This window comes from Aythya fuligula, chromosome 6 (genome assembly GCF_009819795.1).
Source record: "Aythya fuligula isolate bAytFul2 chromosome 6, bAytFul2.pri, whole genome shotgun sequence".
NCBI lineage: Eukaryota > Metazoa > Chordata > Aves > Anseriformes > Anatidae > Aythya > Aythya fuligula.
The window spans coordinates 762,133-783,129 of NC_045564.1; the positions used below are offsets into that span (position 1 = coordinate 762,133).

Consider the following 20,997-nt stretch of genomic DNA (forward strand, 5'->3'; position numbering starts at 1 on the left):
TCTGTGGAGCTTGTTTTGAGCACTTCTGGCGTAAACTTTGCTGAAATAGAGCTTGCACATACGTGTTCCAATGTAGATGTTTAAAAGCAGATAACAGATAAAGCAGATACAGACACACATTTGCTCGTCTGTTTTGTCAGGAATTGTAGTCAATAAGATCAATAAATAGTAAAAACGCTGGCATTTGGTCATTACTGGGCGGCCGCATGGAGTTGGACACTGTGGCTGCTGTTCTGAAGCACTCAGGCTTGTGGCAGGCAGGAGAAATTATCCCTCTCTGCTTCGTTGTACACCAGCACATGTAAACACACAGAGTTCAGGAAGTGACTGTTACCGCTTCTTGGAGTGAAATAGCCCTTTGTAAAGTGGGGAATGTAGCGGGGTGCCTCAGAGAAGCTGGTTGAATGCACTCCACTCTGGTGGTTTCCATTAGCCCTGATCTAGGCTTGTATATTGTGCCTTAACTTCTAGATAAGCTGTGGAACTACTGAATGCTTACAGTTATGCATAATTTTAATCCTGTCATTAGATTTAAGCCTCTTCTAATAGTAGTCTAATCTTTCCAACTCTTTTTTTTTTTTTTTTTTAATTTTTTATTTTTTGGAAGTACTGTACTTGTTACCTCCTGGCATAATGCTTTTTGTTAAAACTATGAGAATATGGTGTTCATTAATTGTTGCAACTTGAAACCTGGGGTATTTTAAAATGAGACGTGAAAGAATGGGTTAAATCACTAAAGCTAGAATCTGAGGCTTTATTATTTGTTCCATTTTTCTCCTCTCAGAAACAACTGTCCAAACCAAAATGAACGGACTGTAACATCTAACCCCAGCCAAACATTTTTCTTTATAAACCTCCTGCACAGCTTAAATGTCGGAACTAAATTTACCAAGCTTGGCAGATTTGTCAAAGATGAACAAAACTGCCAAGTGTTCCCAGCATCAAGTAAAAGCAGAGAGAGAGGGAGAGAGAGACAGAGACATATAACAGCTCCTAAAATATTTGCAGCAAGCACCTGGTGGTAACTGTAATTTCTTCTACTTGGTGTACCTGCTTTCATATCTAGCATCTCCATGCTCACATGCTTATTACAGTGCCAGAATAGGACTGTCCCAGAATAAACGCCAGCCCCTAGAAGACAAACACAAAATATCCCCTCTGGGAGAGACCATGAGATTCTGATGTAGGTTCCCAATATTGCTACCCAGCTGGTTACGCTAAACAAATTTAAAAAAACCAACAACAACACGACTGGACTTTTTTTTTTTTTTTTTTTTAACCAGGGCTTGTTGTCTGAGATCCTGCGTAAGGAAGAAGACCCTAGGACTGCTTCCCAGTCCCTGCTGGTAAACTTGAGAGCGATGCAGAATTTCCTCAACTTGCCTGACTCAGAGCGTGATCGTATCTATCAGGATGAGAGAGAAAGGAGTATGAACCCCAACGTGAGCATGGTGTCTTCAGCAGCCAGCAGCCCAAGCTCCTCCAGAACCCCCCAGGTAAGATGTGATTCCTCGTTACCTGTTTGTTGTGTGGTCCTTTTGATTAGTTCAGGGAAGGTATTCCTCTCTGCCCTTCCTCTGTCTGTTGTTCCCTTCAGCCAGGTGAGTTGTGGAAATCCTTTGGTAAGGTTTTGTAGCGGCTCTTAAGAGATGTTTGTTGGATTTCAGCAAGGCGTAGTAATGATTCTAGCTTTGATCAATGCCATAAACACAAAGAAGAATGTATGTGACATTAATACTTGCAAGGGTGCATATGGGCTTTACATATAGGCTGTTCGTATATGTTCACTAAATGCCTGCTGCAGACTGCATTATGGAAAGACTACTTACATAATTTTTAGTCTTAGGTTTGTCTGTTAGGTTCTGCAGAACACAGGAAATTTTGGGGCTTATGAAGAGTTTCATATATGTTGCAATAAAATGTGTGTAGTGAACAGGAGTTGATAGTGGGTTAGATAGCCTTTGCTAGAAATCAGTGCATTCTGTATTATGCATAGGAAATGATGGTCCTAGAGTTACAGGTTTACACTAGTAATTATTTGAAGTACTGAAAGTAGAGATGAGCAGGGCGCTGGGACAAGAGATGATGCTTTACAGTTTCAAACCAGTTAAGTCACCTCACTGATTTAACTATGTGTGTTTATTAATGTGCTGTCGCCACCCACTTCCCTGAATAGGTTGTGCCTTTGCACTAAGAAAAAATCTCCACATAATACACTGTTATGGGGTATCTACCCTTCTACCTGGCTGCTTGCAGTCCCAGAGGTATACTCTGAAAAAGAGAGGGTGCTTGCACAGGGACAATGATCAGCTCTTGTCATGATATTTGTCTGACTTGAGTTTGAAATTTCTAGTTGTGCAAACATGACAGCTCAGCTCTAGCACTTGATCTTTCATAAACAGGCCTGAAAAACCCTCCTGCTTTGGTGCTTCCACAGTCAGGTAGTCTGCAAAGCCTCTGAGTGCTCGCTCAGGCTGTGTGTGTTTTGACCATTCTTGTAATAGTATTACTGAGCATTTTGCATACTGAATTCTGGAGCCACAGCTGCTAAAAAGAAGTAAGCATGTTGGAGTGGGGGGTTGAATCTGAATTTGATGACGAATTTTTGTATGCAAAATTCATTGTTGTATAACTGTTTTTTGTTTTGTTTTGTTTTGGTTTGGTTTTTGGTTACCTTTCTGTCTGTACTGGTTTCAGTTAGGACAGAGTTAATTTTCCTCCTAGTAGCTGGTAGGATGCTATGTTTCGGATTAGGATGAGAAGAGTGCTGATAACATGCTGATGTTTTGGTTGTTGCAGAGCAGTGCTTACACCAAGCCAAGGACGTTTCAGCTTCTTGCTCTGTCCTGCCAATAGGCAGGCTGGGGGTGCAGCAGGAGCTGGGAGGGGACAGACCTAGGACAGCTGACCCAAGCTGGCCAAAGGGGTATTCCATCCCATCTGGGGTCCTACTGAACAATAGATAGGGGTGGCTGGCTGGGGGGGCGGGAGGGGGCGGCTGCTTGGGGATCGGTCCAGCCTACTGATGGTGATCACTTGCATGGTGATCCATCACTGATGGTGATCAGTTGCATTTTGCATTGCTTGTTTTGTACACATTAGTAGTAGTACTATTATCATAATTATTGTTATTATTATTGTTATTTTCCTGTCTTAATAAACTGTCTTTATCTCAACTCACAGGCTTCACTTTCCCGTTTTTCTCCCCCATCCCAGAGAGGGAGAAGGGAGGGTGAGCGAATGGCTGTGTGGTATTTAGCTGCCGGCCGGGTTAAACCACAACACTGTGGAAAAAAAAAAAAAAAAAGGAGAACTATTTTAGCATCTAAGTAGTGTATCCTCTTTATGCATTTATATTTACAAGAAAAGATTAGCTTATTCCTGCTACAACAAAAAACAACAAAACAAACAACAAAACAGAAAGAAATGGACAGCTTAGGTGCAGTCCGGTGAAAATAAAAATCCAATCTCTGTCAAATCAGTCACTCCAGCTCTTTTCTTTGTCAAAATAACATTTTTTTCCCATGTTCACCACAGCTTTAAAATAAAGGAAAATTTACTTTCATTTTTAAGAGCTAAGCATTGTTAGAAAACCATACTGTAAAAGTATAAAGCAGCCCGTCCTTGCCTTATTTTATTGGAGAATCTGGTGGAATATTGTGAGATTTTTAATCACGAAAAGCGACACAGAAACCTTTGTGTACCCAGTACTTCTCTTGTGCCCACTGGATAAAATTTCCCCAGTCCTCTGAGGGCCAGCACTAGTCAGCACAGGTGCTGTTTTGACAACTTGGACACCTCTGCAAATGAGGCTGCTTCCCAGCTCCTGGGCAAGCAGCATGGATACTGTGCTTCCCCATATGCCCGGTATTAATCCTGATGAGACAAATACCCTGTTCATGCACAGCGCAGCAATTCCCTGAAGAATCACCATCCAAGGAGAGTATGTTATATACCCCAGAGAACAGTGCTTTGGAGGTAGTGGTGATTATTGGTAAAGAGGAACTGTACTGGCCTTTCAAGAGTTATGTTACAGTGCTGGAGAAGTTGATTTAATGGCATTTGGAAGTATGGTTTCCATAGATACCAATCTCTTGAGGCAATACTTCTGGGAATGATTTTTCAGTGTGCTGGGTAGCATATCAGTAAGTGCTAGGGCAGCTGTAGAGGTAGGTGCATAAGCACGTGGCATAACTCAGCTCAACTCTCTGCTACTCAGAGTCAGCCCTGAAGCCCCCTCACGGGTTCTCCCCAGGCACAGGCAGATGCTGTCCAGGACAAGCGTGGAGGTGAGAGCAGCAGATTGATGCAGCAAGTGATGCAAGTACTTTGGGGAAGGGGTTCTGAGCTTTTAAAGGTTAATGCATACATGTAGCCAGCTCTCTCCTCACTGTGGAAGATGAACAGTTACTGCTGAGATTTCAGCACTCTGGCATTGTGATTACAAAACCTTTTTTTTTTTTTCCTTTTCTTTCACCATTTCCAATGAGACATTTCAATAATGGCAAACGTCTAGTTAATATCAAGACCAGTTTTGAGTCTAGGCCTCTAGCATCAAGCACTCTATTGTGGTAGCTGTGATACTTTCCTACCTGTTTTGGTGATTAAATAAGAAATGGCCCGGCTTTCAGGGCGTGTAGGGCAGGCTGGTTTCTGACTTCTGGCTGCAGAGCTAGCAGCATAGGGGACCCATGCAGGATGAAGCTGTATTTTGAAACTTTCTTTTACATGCTAATTTTGTTCTTCTCAGAATCTCAGACCTCCGTAACGACCTTTGGGGCTGTGGTGACCTCAGCTGCTGAGCTAGCCAAAGGCTCCATCAACTGGGAAGGCTTTTTTTATACTGTTCAAAGCCCTGCAATGCCTTCTGTAAAATTAAGCTCCAGTAAATGAATCCTGACAGATTTGGACAGTATTCTTCCTTCCCATGATCTATTTGTTGTTTTCCTATGTTTCCCACAATTGCCCTCTCTCTTATCTATCTGTGATGATCCCAGTTGGTCCATCCATCAGGCTGTACCTGCTCAGGGCCTGTAGCCAAGTCGGGCCCTGGCCTCCTGTGGTGCCAGGGGTGCAGGAGGCTCCGGCCTGCCCCAGCTGTCCCTAGCAGAGGCAGAACCAGTCTTGGTCCCTTTCTACATGGGTCCTGTGCTGCCAGCACTGCTGTCTCAAAACAAGCAGGGAATGAGCCAGGGCAGGCTTAAGGCAGAAGGGGGGCACTTGCAGAGCCAGGGGCACATGTTCAGTTGGGCACTGCGCAACATAGCACTATGTGGTTGTGCTCAGTGAGCTGCTGCATCCGATGCTGGCTGCTCCTGACCCCCTTCAGACTGGCTTCAGCAAGAGAGGAGATGTAGGTTGATGGAAGCTTGATCTGGAAGCAGTAGGAAGAGTGATTGGTCTATATTGTTGTCTTGATTGGATTTTGTCTCCATTATTAACATGGGCCTTGGTGCAGAAAAGATGTTAGGGATAGGAAGATTTGGAGGAGAGCAAAATAAAAGAAGTTCAGAAGGCTTGGTTTTGCCTAGTTAACCTTCTCATTAACAAATAGGCATTTGGGCATGTCTGCCTAGTTAAAAATTAATGTTAGATGTACTCTAGCAGCCTTCAAATCTGGTGCAAAAACAGAAGCCAGCTGAAAAGATCTATAATTGGGCCAATTAGCTGAACATCATCGAAGTTTATGGGAGATTTGGATATGTCTGGATGTATGAGCTTTGCAACTTAGCTTGGTTTGTTTCCTAAGACCTTTATGTCTCAGGAGAAAACAGGGATTTTATGTCAGTAACCTATATATTTCCCCTAAAAGATGTAAGAGTTCAGGGAACAGCCCCAGCATCCCTTCTCTTTGACCTCAGGAAAGCAAATGAGATCTGTCACTCCAAGGGGCTGCTGGTGCGAGTGTTCAGCAAGCATCGTGCTGCCATCACTCCCGTGCCAGCCTCCATCATCTGAGGATGGCCGTGGTGAAGGGGCTTTAAAATAAAAATCTTGTAGGAGCCTGCAGAATTGTACTGATAGCAGCCTTGTAGGGGTAGTCCAGCCTGGGGAAAGTACTGGCAGCATCCTTTATTGTCCTTCATTTGTCACAGAAGCTGATGGGAAATCATTCAATTAAAAGGAGTGCAGTGGAATACACAAAATCTCAATATGAGTTTAGGAGAATGAGGGCAGCACATCAAAGGCATGCCAAAGCCCAGCTTTATGAAATGATTTTTTTTTTTTCATTTCCACTGATTTCCTAGGTGAAATTAGGTGACTTTCTGGCCAGCATAATGATGATAAGGCTGGGAAACCATACATACTCAAATGACATACATATAGTTTTAATAAAGGATGAGGGAGACTTGAGGGAGTGCATTAAATCGAGTAATAATTTATTATTTAGAGACCTCTACCCATTTACTCATTTTTTCTGGGAGAATTGGCTCTTCCTCCAAGGTGTAGGCCACTTTTAGAGAGGGGGGAAGAAGGTAGAGGCTGGTGTCTGTGCTGTAGCAGCTAGCTGGCAGAGCAAAAACTTCAGCAACTGCCTGCAGCCAAGCGCCCCAGCTACCTATCGTGTTGTTGAGCTGTTCAATAAACATGCTGGGAGAGGGAGAGGGGGAGAGTTGACAGGGCCTTGCATGTCCTATAGGAATGCACTGCAATTATTTCCAATCACAATTAACCTGATTAGAATAATGGACAGGAAGTGTCCCTCTGTAGCTAATGCAGTTTGGCATCAGCTGACTGAAATCCTTTGATAATTTCTGCACAGATGGCTGGGCTGAAAGCAGCACTTTTTAAATTATTATTTTCATGGTCTCTTGGTAGGCCAAAACCTCGACACCAACAACAGACCTCCCCATTAAGGCGGACGGCGCCAACGTCAACATCACAGCTGCCATTTATGACGAGATCCAACAGGAGATGAAAAGGGCCAAGGTATCTCAAGCTCTGTTTGCCAAAGTGGCTGCCAATAAAAGTCAGGTGAGTGGTAGAGGGAATTTTGTTGTTGCGGGGCTTTTGGGGATTTTGTTTTTAAAGCAAAGGGAAAGGACCAGCTCACAGCCAGGCTTTTTCCCTCCTTTTGTAGAAATGCGTATGTCTTTTCCCTCTTGTGGTATATAACTTACACTTCTATTGGTGGGACAAGGACCTTCCAAAATAACGGTATCATTGTCATTTGACAGGTAAAGAAACTGTTTTCTTAAGTAATTAACTGAAGGAAGGCAATGGGAAACTGCATATTAGGCAGGTGTTTCCTTTTTTCTTTTTTTTTCCCTCTTGTATGTGCTGCATATGGTATTGCCATGTGAATAATTCACATCAGATCCAATCATTTTTACAAAAAGGGATGAGAGGGCACTGCAGTGTATTCTCCTAGATTAAGTTTCACCTTGGGTGTAAAAAATACATGTGGGTGAACCTACTTCGGGGTGAAATTGTTGAAGAGAATCCAGTAATTTAAAAATTTCATCCAACTGTTTAAAAAAATATAATATACAATAATGGATTATGTAGAAAGGAGGACAGACTTCTCCTGTAGGAAGGGCAGCAAATGGATTGGAGACCACTGGAAGGAATTGTTTACTCTGTGTGAAAAGAGCTGTTTCTGATCCTGGATAAAATTACTCTGTTGTGCTAGGAGAGGGCATCAATATGGACACAAAAGTGCACAAATGTGTCTGTGAGAGGATAGAAATATCGAGAAATATCCAATTTCCCTCTGTGCAGGAAAACAATATTGTAGTGATTAAAGTTGATGTAAAATAAGAAGTTGAAAGGCATATAAGCAAAGCATCAAAGGCTACCAAAGCACAGGGAAGAGCCTTGTCCTTGTTACAGGTATTTGCACCCTGGCACATGGAGGTCTAATCCATTTTTCCTTTCTCATTTAATCTTTTTTTTTGTTGTTGTTTTCTCCTCTTGCTTTCTCTTGTCAGGGCACAGGGGTTACAGTTCACAATCCCTTTGCCCCCCAACAAAATCCCAGGCACAGTATTAAATACATAAAAGGAAAATACCATGGAACCCTCTTAAACTGTTAAATGCATAAAAATCTCATGTACCACATGGCAAAATATAATGAGAACTGGAGCTGTTAAACGAATAAAGCTGTTAAAAGCATAATGCCACTTGGCACAACTACTGTGCATTTAACGGTTTTCCACTGTGTAATAAATGACATATGTGGTAAACGTGCAGTAAATATAAAAACTGCACAATTGATTTTGCAAACGTGCCCCTTATTCTTTACTCCATGCAGATATCAAAGTTCCACCCAGAATCCGGACTGGACAGCTTTTAATAAGGAGTGTGTAACACAGACAGAATGCCAGCTTCTCTGAGGTTTGGCTTAAAATTGCCTGCAAGCTTCCTGTCATTATACCCAGAGGCTTCTTGAAATAGAGAGGGACTGAACCACCCAACAATAATTTGGGTGGCTCACCAGCTTCAGTCTGTGCCAGCTTGAGTGAGCTTCTCTGGCAGCGTTGCACATCAGCACCAAAACAAAAATAAGCTCCATAGTCTTTCACATGGAAAAAGAGCAGGGCAGATTTTGAAAGCCAGATGCAGAAGGTTAAGAACAGGATCCACAAATGTTATTGTTTAAAGCAAAGTCACTGCCCATAAAGGTTCTGTTTCTTCAGCAGAGGCGAATAAAGAAGCGTTTCTCAGGCTAATGTTTCCTTTGTTTCACAGCCCTGCCAAAGCAATACTGGCTCCCTGGGATGACCCAGCATTTGCCATGCTGAGATGTCATAGCTCTCTGTTGGAGCATGAAAGTGGTTTGTGAGGGCACTGGAAGGCAGGGACAAAGAAGCTGTAGTCACCAACCATAGCAATACACTGTCCCCCCTTGCCCAAAGCCCACCTGCGCGCCCACCCCCAGCCTAGTTGGGTGTGCCTGTGGTGTCCCACAGCTGGCTGGAGTGCCCTGTGGCCAGGGGGAATGCAAAAAGTAAAGACACAGCTGATCGCAGAGGGGTGTGTGGTGGCACAGTGGGGTGGTCAGTGTCACCTTACGTCTAGCTTGCCTAAAATTTAGTGGTGGGGCTTTCCCATTGCTTCGTACAGGCCTGTTGTGCCAGTTACAGGCTATTCTGGTAACAATGCTGCTGATTTCAGCAGCTGAGTTATGCGGTGGGAAGTGCTCATTGAAAACTACCCATATTTACAGACGAAAGAGAGTTTGAAAGAGGGGGAAAAAAGAGCTACTCTGAGGGTTTGCTTGGACTTTCCGCCAAGGTTCGTTCACTTGCTGTTCTCCGCAGGCCTGGCTTGCATTGCTTTGGCTTCTTCTATTATTCCCTCACCCCAGACTACTGAGAGGCTTCCAGTTTGCTAACAAGGCATGTGTTATGTTGGGCACTGCTCTTCTGTCAACAGCAATCCACGGTGCTGTGCGATCTTCACAGTTTTAGCAGCCAGTGAATCTCCGACAGGGCTGTTTTGACATTTTATATGCAGGGCTGTATGTCATGTACCCGAGAGAGCAACCAGAGCCAATGGAGGCCTCATTTCATCTTCTGTCTTTGTACAGGAAGAGTGGTACCCACTGAGAACAGTTATTACAAGCAGCATCATCTACTAGTGGAGTTAATTGACCTCTAATTTAAAAAGTAGCCATCTTTAGTCTTAAATCATGGCAGATTATCAGTTCAGCAAGTAAAGGGAAGGGCAGCTGGTAGAATCTGAGAATACAAATTGTGGAGCTCACAAGGCAACATAAATGTAAGGAACAGGACCTCACAGAAGTACTGTGGTGGTATGGATTCATAAAGATCTCAAGCCATTCATTTTAGACATTGACTTGTCACATTTCCATTAATACACATTTTAGTCCTTGCAACGTATATAGATATTTTTTGTCTTGTTTGTGAAGCGCTGTGCATTCCTTTGTCCTTCTGAAGGCAGTAGGAGCTGAGGTGTTTAGTGCCCTCCAAACTCAGCCTCCAAAAGTGTTATCCTATTTTAGTTGCCAGCTGTAAGTGATGTACCCCCTGGATAGCGTATTTCTCTCGGGATGCTGCCTGCTAGTGCCCTTTGTCCTTTAAATGAATAAACCTGAGACTTGTTTTATCACAATGGGAGTGGTTCTGAATGTGGTGGGAATACCAGGATTTAGCCTCCAATCTGCACTTCAGAATCTCCTGGTTATATTTAATTCATTGGGAGTTTCCAGCATGCCTTTTCACAGAGGTTTGGATGGCCTGCATGTCTCCAGAACGGAGCAGTGGGACAGGTAGAGACTTTGACCTAGCAATGCTGCAGGTTTGAACTGTCAGGAAAGCTGGTTTCCACGTCCAGTTCTGCAGCTTCTCTACAGGTCAACTTTGGGGAAACCTTTTTCCCCCAAGACCTTGTGCCAGCGCTTCTGTAACACTGTGCAGCAGTGTCATCCCTCTGACCTCTGCTAGTGGGAGTCCTAGCAAGTGGCTGTGTTGTGTTCAGCAGATGTTTTTTTCCTAGGCTATGTAAAACAAGTTCAGGAATATAGTTCTGTTCATAATAAACAGTCACTATCAAAACATATAGTGGGCATAGGTAACTGGACCCCTTGCTGACAGTCTGAGGGAAGGCAAAAATTGTATGAACATAGGAGACCAAACTTCCTACAGTTCACTCAGGCAAGTGATTTTCCTTAATCAGGCTGGAGCAGCCTGAAGAAGAGAGGTACAGGCTGCTGGGCATCTGCCCCAGGCTAGGGTAGATGGAACTGTTTGACCTCCAGCATCACCAGTCCAGTGAAAACAAAAAGCAAACCCTTGAAACTCAAATTCTTCCTCAAGGGACTGGATTTTTTTCCAGTTACAACACAGTAAAGCAAGAGAGAACTCTCTCTGAACAACATTTGAAAGAACGTTAAGCTGGCAAAGCTCAGTCTCTGGGTCATGTCTTTGTGTCATTTAAAAATGAACAAATGAAGAAACTTGACTGGGGGTGAGGGTTAGGGCAGGAAAGCCCTTCAGTTGAGCCCCTTCATGGTCAGAGAAATGCAGGGCTGTGGATAGAAATCATTGTGTCAATTCCCCTGACTTTTCATTTTGAGATCCCTGCCACACCACAAAGATTGTCTCTGGCCAAGGACAGGTGTTAGCCCCGCAGTGGGAGCCCACTCTACATGGTTGTCAGCACTGTGGCCATTGTCACATTGCCCCTGCTCCAAGAAGAAACCAGGGGTACTGTGAGAGGGATGAGCAGTCACCCTCAGGCAGGTTTTGTCCTTCACTGTCTTTCCTTCACAATTTATGTTCCCTTATTTCTTATGATGGGATGCCTTCTCTCCCCCTTTTAGCTTAGAATAGGTATTTTCTGTGCCCTTGAACTAATTAGATTCCAGTGACAATGAACAACAGCTAGAAAACACAGCTGGTTGTGAAGGTGCATAGTGCATATAATGTATGTATATATGGCCTTTCTTCCTGCTGTAGCATCTCAGTGCCTTTATGATGCTTGTGAATCTCTATAGCTGGAGGTTATCTGTTGTACTGACATTTTGATGTTCTTTTTACATATGCAGGAAATATAGAAAGACATTTATCTCTTTAACTAAGCTTAAAATTTCTCTTAAGTACCTTTGACATTAGCTGACCTGCATCTGCAGCAGCACCTCTCTCAGCAAATGAGCGAAGCAGGGGCAGCTGTGGAGCTGGGGTTTTGCTCAGGAAGTCTTTGGCAGACTTGGGTGTTGGTGGCAGGCTGCTTGCCTGAACCACGAGCCTGCACTGCCTCTCCAGCACGGAGAGGAGCTTGTTTGAATTTGGCATGCAGGAAATATTCTCAGTGCACAGCATCCTTCCTTATGAGGCTAAGAGATGTAAGCAGACTTGGTGTTTCCATCTAAGATGTGCCAGGGTTCATGTACTTCATTCATTTTTTGTATTATTTTTTGTTTTATAGGGCTAGTGAGAAACTAGCTGTAATGGAATTGGGGCTTTTTCCAGTGCTTTTGCATTTTGCTTTAAATTTTTGGAGGAGGAAAAGTACTGACTGTTTCAGAAAACTCAGGCTATCAAGCGATTAACCTTGAACTGTACCAAAATGCTCTCAGTAAAGCTTCTCAGGTTTAGTCCCCCTCCCCTGGCCCTCATCAAGAATTCATTGAAGCCATGACAGAACTCTCCATTACAGTTAGTCTTTTATCCATTTCAGCTTTCTTGATTAGGTTATCTTGAATCATTATGGGGTTTATTTATTTTAATAGACACTTATTGGATTCATGGAAAGAGAGTTTGGCGACTAAGGAACAAGAGCTGAATATTATCTGGCTCATTTCGCACTGCAGAGTCCCAAACTGATCAGAAGGAAGAGAGGCCAAGAAAGTTTGACCAGAGGACTCCCTGTGATCCCATGTAGAAGGGGAGCTTTCTCTGGATAGCACATCATTTCTTTCCTGGTCTTCCAAGACTTGCATCAATCATTGCTGCTTTTTTTCCTTTTGTCACATATGTTGACATTTTCTGCACTGATTATGTGGGTGAGGAAATGGCCTTTTACATTTATTTTTGAGATTTATTCCTGAATCACTCTTACTAAAAACTCGTTTGCCTACTCATGCTTTCACTGGAGACCCTAGAAAATGTCAGGACAGAAAACTAACTGTATTATTATTATTATTATTATTATTATTATTATTATTATTATTATTATTATTATTATTATTATTATTATTATTATTATTATTAATTTCAATGTGAATATAGGGAGGCACAAGGTCATTTCAGTTACAGTTTTAACCAGGCTGGAAGTGTCTCGCAGTCCAGCTCAAGGAGATGAGCTGCTTGTGGGTAAGCCACCACAGATACCCAGCTGCTTCTTTCTGCAGTGTCTTTTGGTAGAGATGCTGCTAGAAGCCTGAGTACTGGCCTGTAGCCCCAGTATAACTTAGCCCAAACATTTCCTACATGCTTTCTTGTCCTTTGATCAGAAATTTGGCCCTTGGTTGATTCTGAGTCGAATCAAGGAAGCAGCTAGGGAAGTTAAGATATTTGTGCCGACCTTTTTTGAGACTGGAAAACCTGAGCTTGATGCAGCCTGGTAACTCTGGCTGCTGGAGCAGCCTCCCCTGCTCTAGGGTAAGCTGAGCAAAAGTGAAAGGGTCAAGCTGCTAAAAAGGGCTCAGGAATAAGTGACAGAGAATATGTCTGTGATTGCTGCACCAGCTAACTGTCCCTCGAGGGGGTTTGAGTGTGCCAAGGATAATGCCTTGGTGTAGTAAGCACACTGTTTCTTTAACAGCATAAAAGCACAATGGGAATGGCTGGCTTCCTGCAGATTTTTGTTGTTGTTTGCCTAGATATGTGGAAATGTATTTGATTAGGAGACAGAGAGAGAGGTTAAAAATAGGACATTAATATGATATTATTTGTTTTATCAAATAAAATGCTTAGAAAATGTTTATGTTGTCTCATGAGAACAACAAAAATAGAGGCCAGCACTTCTCTGCAGTTCTCTTTAACGATCTAAATTGGGCTAGATTCTTGATGCCTCCACAAGTTTTGGGGTGAAATGAAGGAAGTTCTGAGCAGAATTCCTTGTAACCACAAGCACTGGGTGTGCCTGGCTGTAGAGCCAAAAGCGTCCTTTAATTGTACTGTTTTTCCTCTTCTTATTTCTAATAGAAGACATTCCCATTTAAGAACCTTAGAAGCCGACATTAAGGGCCAGATTCTGCCACCCATATTCAGGCTGACATCTGAAACTCTCCTGGTAACTCTGTGGCATTCGAGGGGGCTGGTTGTGCTGTGGAGTGAGACTTGCGATGTGCAGGGGAGGCAGGATCAGAAACAGGGTATCACGGCTCCGGGGAAGGGTATGTTGTTAGATTTTTAGAATATGTTCACAGAAGTTGGATTTACTTGTAATGAAATTAGCTCAGATGTTGTGGATGAGTGAGGGAAAAGGTGGCGAAATACTGTGTCGTTCTTCACTTTTCCTTCTTTGTGCCAATAAATGCAGCTATAGGTGAAAATGCACTGTGAATGGCTGTAGCTCCAAGAATTTCTGTATGTTAGCATTTCTTAAACGAAATAATTCTCCTGGAAAGCTCTGTGTAACATACACAGACCCAAAGAAATAAATAAAAGAAAAAAAAATGCAACCAAAAAACCCTAAGTTGATTTTTTTAACAGAAAAAGGAGATTTGCGTATTAATAATTCATGAGTTCTCATTGAACATGCACGAAGAAACGGTGCTATTCAATAGAGAATACTGTCATCTGTCACTGTTTTATTTGACATTTACACTTTTTTTTTTTTTTTTTTTGCCTGGTACTGTAAAACTTTCTTGGATGGCATGCTAAGATTATTTAAATAAATAATTTAAAAAATCCAATGCAGACTTTTCATCTGTACATGGGGAAGACAGTTACTTGCAGTCATAAAGAATGTGTGAGTAAGCTGCAGTGCTGTATTTTCTCGCACACTAGCCCTAGCTATTCCCTAGTAAGTACCCCTGTACATGGGTAGATAGGGTCTCAAATGGATGGGTGAGAGAATGGGTGCTCGAATAAATAAAGGGAAGGGTAGGAAAAGAGCAGTGAAAGGTCAGATTTGATGCAGATAAGTGTACACATGCACACAGTGGGCACGCGTGTGTATGTGTGGGGGTGAGTGAATGATAGCTGTTGTGAAGAAAGCTGCCACAAATACATTGCCATTGCTGATTCAAAAATAAATATTTATAAATGGTATTGGGGGAGATCCAGTCACACAAAATGTGAGAGGAGACAGGGCATTTAGCACAATGACAATTCAGAGTTAGGCGCACCTTGCAATTTCTTGCTAATATTAGGCTCATGAAAATCTTTCTGCTCTGTAGGTTAGTTATTATTTATAAAAATCACAGAACCAGCTGATACATTCATAAGCTAATTATTGTAGCAGCTGGGTACACATGGTGCAATATGTCTGAGGCTGTGAAGTATCACAGATTTCTTGGGGCCTGCTGTGGTGGGGGTGTGCTGTTGAAGGCTAGATCCCTTAATCTGATCAGCCAAGCAAATACTTTGTAGGGAAACTGGATTAATATCTCTCTAAATACCGTGGATGTGCTTCACCTTCAGAACCAGGCTCCTTTAAACGTGCCATTAGCCTATCTCCTTTGGGGAATTGAGAAGTTCTCAGGTGTCCTCAGGATGACAGGGTCTTTGCCTGGTGCCTCCCTTTGCCAGAAATTAATTTGGTTTGCTCATGTCTGCACACATGGTCACACTACAGTCTAATCTTTTCCCTAATAGCTCCAAGGTCAGGACCTCGCATGTTGCCAGGCAAATTGAGCACTACCCTTCTTAAAGACTAATGGCAGCGAGTGCGTAGTCCATAATGAGGCCTGTAGTGTTTCTCTAAGTGATTGTAATGAGCGCTGATTATAACGGGACAGATAAATCAAAATGCAGCCGTCGCTGTTGGGCTAGCTGGGCCAGCTTTGGGAAGCAGAGGTGGCCTGGCTGAACTGTCCCCGGGCTCTGCCAGAGCCAGGTGCCCCTTAGCCCTCGGGAGAGACCCGGAGCTGTCCTCCCACAGGCCTGCCCTGCACTGGGCTCAGCTCCACCAGATGCGGGGTGTTGTTTCTATTTGCTGTTAAATGATTGGTCTCCATGCTGTGGCATCCCTTGGGAGATGTTAAACATACCTGCTTGAAACGTCTGAAAGGGTTTGGTTGGAGACTTCCTCAGATCACTGAAAAGCAGGGAGAAACAGGAGCTTGTTTTTTCCACAAATGTTTTATTTTCCATCTCAAATTTTTTTTCCTTTGTATGGAGAACCCCCTGAGAACATACAGTGGAGCTGGGAGGTTTTTCCTGTCTTCTCTAAAAGAAAGTTTTGGGGAATTTCTGAGTGGAGAAAGGGGATTGAGGAGAACTGAGGGCAAGGGATATGGTCAAACCAAATTAAATTGCGGACATCACCTGGCTGAGAGATTACCCAAATACCAGTCAAAATACTTTGAAAAATATAGATTTTTTTCCCTAAGTAAATGATTAGATATCTTGTTTTCATCCTTGTCCCCCCATCCCCCCAGCCCTCCTAGTTTATTGCAAGAAAAGATCAGGTCTGCACAAATGTGGCCTCTCACTTGTAAAAACAAGGCAGTGTTGTGTTACAGATTAGTTTATAAATCCCTAGTGGCTTCACAGTTCAGTGCCTACAGCTGCTGCAGATGGGCCTGGGTTTTTGTCTCTTCGCTGTGTTGCAGCCGGCAGTTGAAGGAGAAAATGGAATGATCAGGTTATTAACATGTAGGCCGCGAGGAAGAGGCTGCACAATGAGAACAGCTGGTGTTGCTGTCTTGGCTGATGCAGCGGAGATAATCAAATCTTGCCTTTTTTGGGGGGGTGGTCAGAAGACACAGTGGAGAGTGAGACAAACAACGGCTTATGATATTATATATGGGGCTTATAGTGCATGTTAGAAGTTGTCAATGGCTTACAAGTTGTGATACAAAAAAGCAGTACCGAAAAAACACCGCATGAGCCTGTAACGAACCTGTCTGTTCAGCTTGCTCTCATCAGTGTTTGGAAAAACACAGTTTTGGCTACTTCTTGTACTGTACAATTTTAACATTGATCAAGTTATCTTTTAGGTATTGTAAGGTGCCTGTCAAAATGGTGTCAAAATGCTGAGTTGCAGCTCGAAAATGATAGGTTATAGAGCTACTAGGTAAAATATTTTGACAGGAGTCAGTAAGGCGCGTTGACAGCATCCTCGGCATTATCTTCTCGTTTTCTGTCATTTGCATTGCGTCTCCTTGCACACAGGCACAGGAGAGGGATTGCTGTCCCCAGCTCCAAGCAGCACTGGCTGCTGGCAGGCAGGATGGGCTGGCTGCGAACCCCTCGCAGGTGCAGCAACAGCCCCTGTTCCTGGGTAACTGCTGGGGAGCCCAGGTCACCTCCACACACATGTGGGCTGTTCTCATCTTATTTCTGCTGCCATTTTGCTCTCTGCCTGGCTTTGTTTTTAGGATGGTTTCCTTTTCCTGAAGTGCTGGTGCTTCCTCCTGCAGTGATCTGAGCTCTCAGCCCCTCTGGAGAGTACAGTGTTAACTTTTTGATGGCATTTCAAGTTAACTATAAAGTAATGTAGCAGGATTAAGCTCAGTTATTAGGATTGGTAGCTGGCTTTAGAATTACCTCCACATAATGTCTCTCTGGATTTATATAGTAACTTCTGGAGAGCCCTGTTTGCTTCTTTCCTGTTAATACTAGAGGATTCCCTTCCTGTGAGGCTGAATCTTCTATATTTAGTGGCCATTATTTGATTATTTAAAGCTGTCAAGTTTTAGTGGGGCTCAGAGGTGGGGGAGTCACATATAGCAACAGTGGATCAAAGGGCTTTACTTGATAATGTCTTCTTTCAAACACTTTCAGTGGTGGTTGAATTCCTGGTCCTGCAGCTGCAAACCTTTGCATGAGGATTGTTAGCCAAGTGTTAGAGGTTACATCTCCCATGCTCATGCTCAGATGATGACATAAAGGGACTCTGAAATGGAAGAAGTAGAGATGCACCTTTATTTCAACTCTGGGTTTTATAGGGAAAAAAAAAAAAAAAAAAAGATATTCGAGCATTCTGTATGTGAGGTGATATTACAACAGCAGGCAAGATACTGTGCTTCCCAGTTCCTGTTAAACTCTGCTGGTTGTTTCTTTGAATGTTTCTTTACATTGTAGAAAGTTTAATATATCCTGCATTTGTTAAGACCAAAGGGCAGCTGAGGATAGGGGAGGTTTCTGTGTGAGATGAACAGTAAAACTTGTAGCACAGAGCTTTAAGGCTAGCTGAGGTTTCACTCACATCTGGTTCCTCAGTGAATTAACTCTGCTGACCCTCCTGTTGCAGGGCTGGCTCTGTGAGCTACTTCGCTGGAAAGAAAACCCAAGTCCAGAAAACCGCACCCTCTGGGAGAACCTCTGCACCATTCGCCGCTTCTTGAACCTTCCTCAGCATGAGAGGGATGTGATCTATGAGGAGGAGTCCAGACATCACCACAGCGAGCGTATGCAGCATGTTGTCCAGCTCACTCCTGAGCCTGTGCAGGTCAGAGTGCTAACATCCTCTCAAGGAGTTTTTGTGGGTAACAGCTGTCAGGAGTAGAGAGAAGCAACTCTTTCCAGCTTCCCTCTGATGTGCGAGTTAGGACATGCTGATTTTCATCTGTCTGTAGGACTGCATGCAAGCCACAGTTCTCACGTCCTGAGCTCACTGTGTGTACATTGCAGCATGTGTGTTGAGAGTGTGTGCATGGTCATGTTGGTGGCTCAAGAAAGGACATGTGACAGTCTATGCCAGCAACAACATTAAGGTCAGTGGTAGCGATATTTTGGAGCTCTCTTAGTGTCAGTAGTTGTGTTGTGGTTGAAACAATTTAGTTGCCTAAAGCTGCCAACATTTGGAGGAGTACAAATATGTGCCTCAGCAATACCATGAGAAGTGTGCGGTTAGGGAGAATAGGAGTGGGGTTTCATCAACTGTTCCTTCTCACAGAACATGAGCACCCCAATGCCCGCTTTCTGACTGTGACCAACAGGCAACAGCAGCCATATTTCCTCTAGTTTCTGTATCAGCTGTATGCACATCCCTAATAACTACTGAGGGATATCACAAAACTGAACATGTCATGGTGGTCAAGAGAGGCTCAGGACTGGTCTGAAGTGAGAGCTGGTCTTGGAAACTTAAGAGATCCTTTCTTCACTCTGCATTTTTTGTGATCCCGTAATTTAAAACGTTTACTGGTTTCATGGTGGGAAGAGAGATTGTGAAGTGTTACTTGTACTTTGGTCATGGCACCAAACACTGGAGTAGCTCTTAATCTGAAGTCTCTCTGTTAGGCGTTGTTTTAAAAATTAACTAAAATGAACAGTGCTATTCTACCTCAAAGGTCTTCCAGCTGATGGCAAGTGTCATGCAGTAAGTGAGACCAGCACACAGTAGAGGAAGGGACCAGGCCAGTAGTGGGAGGAACCTTCTAGAGAGGTTGATGGTTGTTTGGGCTGGCTCTGGGAGCAGCATGGTGGCTACAAGTTATGAAGAAGCTTTTTATTCTTCTGCTTGTTTTATGTAGCTATTATTTAGGTTACCAGTATTCTTTGGTGGTACTTCAGAGAATGGGGCAGAAAGTAAGGTAGTGTTACGGAAGAGCACAGATTTGTCATTACATACAAACAGCTACTGTGGAAGGAGGACAAAAGGTTGATAAATGACAACAGTGAGGAGGGAGGATGGATGGAGGGAGGATGAATGTGTGACAGTTCATGAAGCTCAAGAGAACTCCAGGGGCAGAGGTTGGACAACTGAGAGGGGATATGTTTGTTCAATCCACAAATCTGAGGCGACACCTTCTGTGGCACAACATCCTCTTGAATTGTCACTGTGCCTCAGTGCCACTTGCCTGATCCCATTGCATGGCCATTCTCAGTCATCCATACTGTGTTTCTCTCCGATAATCTCACAGTTCCTTCTCCCACCTTCACTCTCCACATTGTTGTTTGATCACAGCTTGCACTGCTTTGTTACTCTTGCTGTGAACCTTGGCATTCAGCCTCTATTCTTTGTCTCTGCTCTTGTTCTGCTGCTGCTAGTACTGCTGCCAACAGTCTAATCACCTTTTTCCAAAGGTGGTGGTGGTGGGGGGGTTCTGTCTTGTAGCCGTGCCCCTTCTGAAACACTTTTTTCTCACCCAGATTAATTATTGCCTCGTTCAGTCTCCTTTGTCTCTTCTGCTGCTGACTTCCTCCTTGCTCTCCATTCTGTCTTTGCCTGGAAGAAAAAAAATGTGGTTCTTGGGGTTCAGATCATCAGAGTGGTAAAATAGACGAAGTGTTGTTAAGTAATTAATGTTGCAAGTTTTGGCTTCTATGTTCCCAAAAGTTTGTGAGATCTTGGAGGCAAGGAGCTACAAAAGGGTAAAGGGTTGAGCTAACATGTGGGAAGATGACTAGATTTGTGTAGATTTTGAACAAATTAACCCAGTTCTGGTGCCCACACCAAGTAGGATTATCCTCTAAGGGACAGTTTGAAGAAAAAGTTTCCTTGAGCTCTTGTTGGTGACCTTGATGATTAGCCTACTTTCCAAAGTCTTCTGCACATCACTTTTCTGTGCAGTGCAGGTCGGCTCTTCTGAGTGACACATTACACTGCGTTGGAATGTGATGCATTTGTATTTGTCAGCAAGTTACAAAGCCATGGATTAATTATTTATTACAGTCAAAATATGAAAAATGAAGAAAAATAAATGGAACCAGCTGGCAACTACATACAGCAAAACTCTAGAGACCCTGATATACAGTTGATACAGTAGGCTTGTGTTTTGGGGGGTGCTGCATTTTAGAGCTATGTTTGCCCATCCAAAAACCCCAGTAGGCTTCTGCAAGGCATGCTACCAGTGCAAGACACAGGAGGCTTGCTCTCCACCTGCTCCCTACTGTCAAATGATAACCCCGCACCAAGCAACTTTTGTGTAGTTTTCAGTCTCTGGGACTTGAATTGTTTCGGGCAGCAAGGTTTGTTTTTTGGCTTTGGTGCAAGGGTCACTATTAGGTAATTAGCCATGAAGAATCAATGACAGCAGCAAGAGACGTAAAACTGAGGTCCTCACACTTAGAGTCACTGGAGATTTTGTGACACTTTGCATAAGAGTAGGGGGTCTTGGGCTCAACTCCTGGCCAAACTCCAGGCTGAGTAATTACATTCTGCCTGTCTAAAATTCCCTCTGTAGTGTCAAGTGGGAAAGCAACTCTAATTTCCTTCTCAAAGCAGTGGCGGGTGCAGAACGTCTGCTGTGGTGCCTGGCTGCATTTTAGCAGGGGATGGAAACATCCAAGAGCTGCAGTCACTGACCTACTTCGCTTTGCAGACTTTGCTAGTGAAAAATGCACTGTAAATGAAGCCCTTACCTGCAGCCTTGATGTCAAGATGACAATCCTTTGAAGAAGCCCTGAGTAGCAGCACCGTAAATAAGAGCAGGTGTAGTGCTGTACTTCTGAAGCAGGCAGGAGTCTCTTACCT

At 43.5% G+C, this 20,997-nt stretch overlaps 1 protein-coding gene across 1 annotated transcript in view; it reads left to right on the forward strand.

Annotated features, from left to right (window-relative positions):
- Positions 1-20,997, forward strand: part of SATB2 (SATB homeobox 2) — an 80,572-nt gene that overhangs the window by 39,011 nt on the left and 20,564 nt on the right. Inside the window, exons 5-7 of the mRNA XM_032190624.1 lie at positions 1,284-1,496; positions 6,820-6,975; positions 17,833-18,030. Coding sequence (XP_032046515.1) covers positions 1,284-1,496; positions 6,820-6,975; positions 17,833-18,030 — 567 coding nt within the window. The remainder of the gene's footprint in view (positions 1-1,283; positions 1,497-6,819; positions 6,976-17,832; positions 18,031-20,997) is intronic.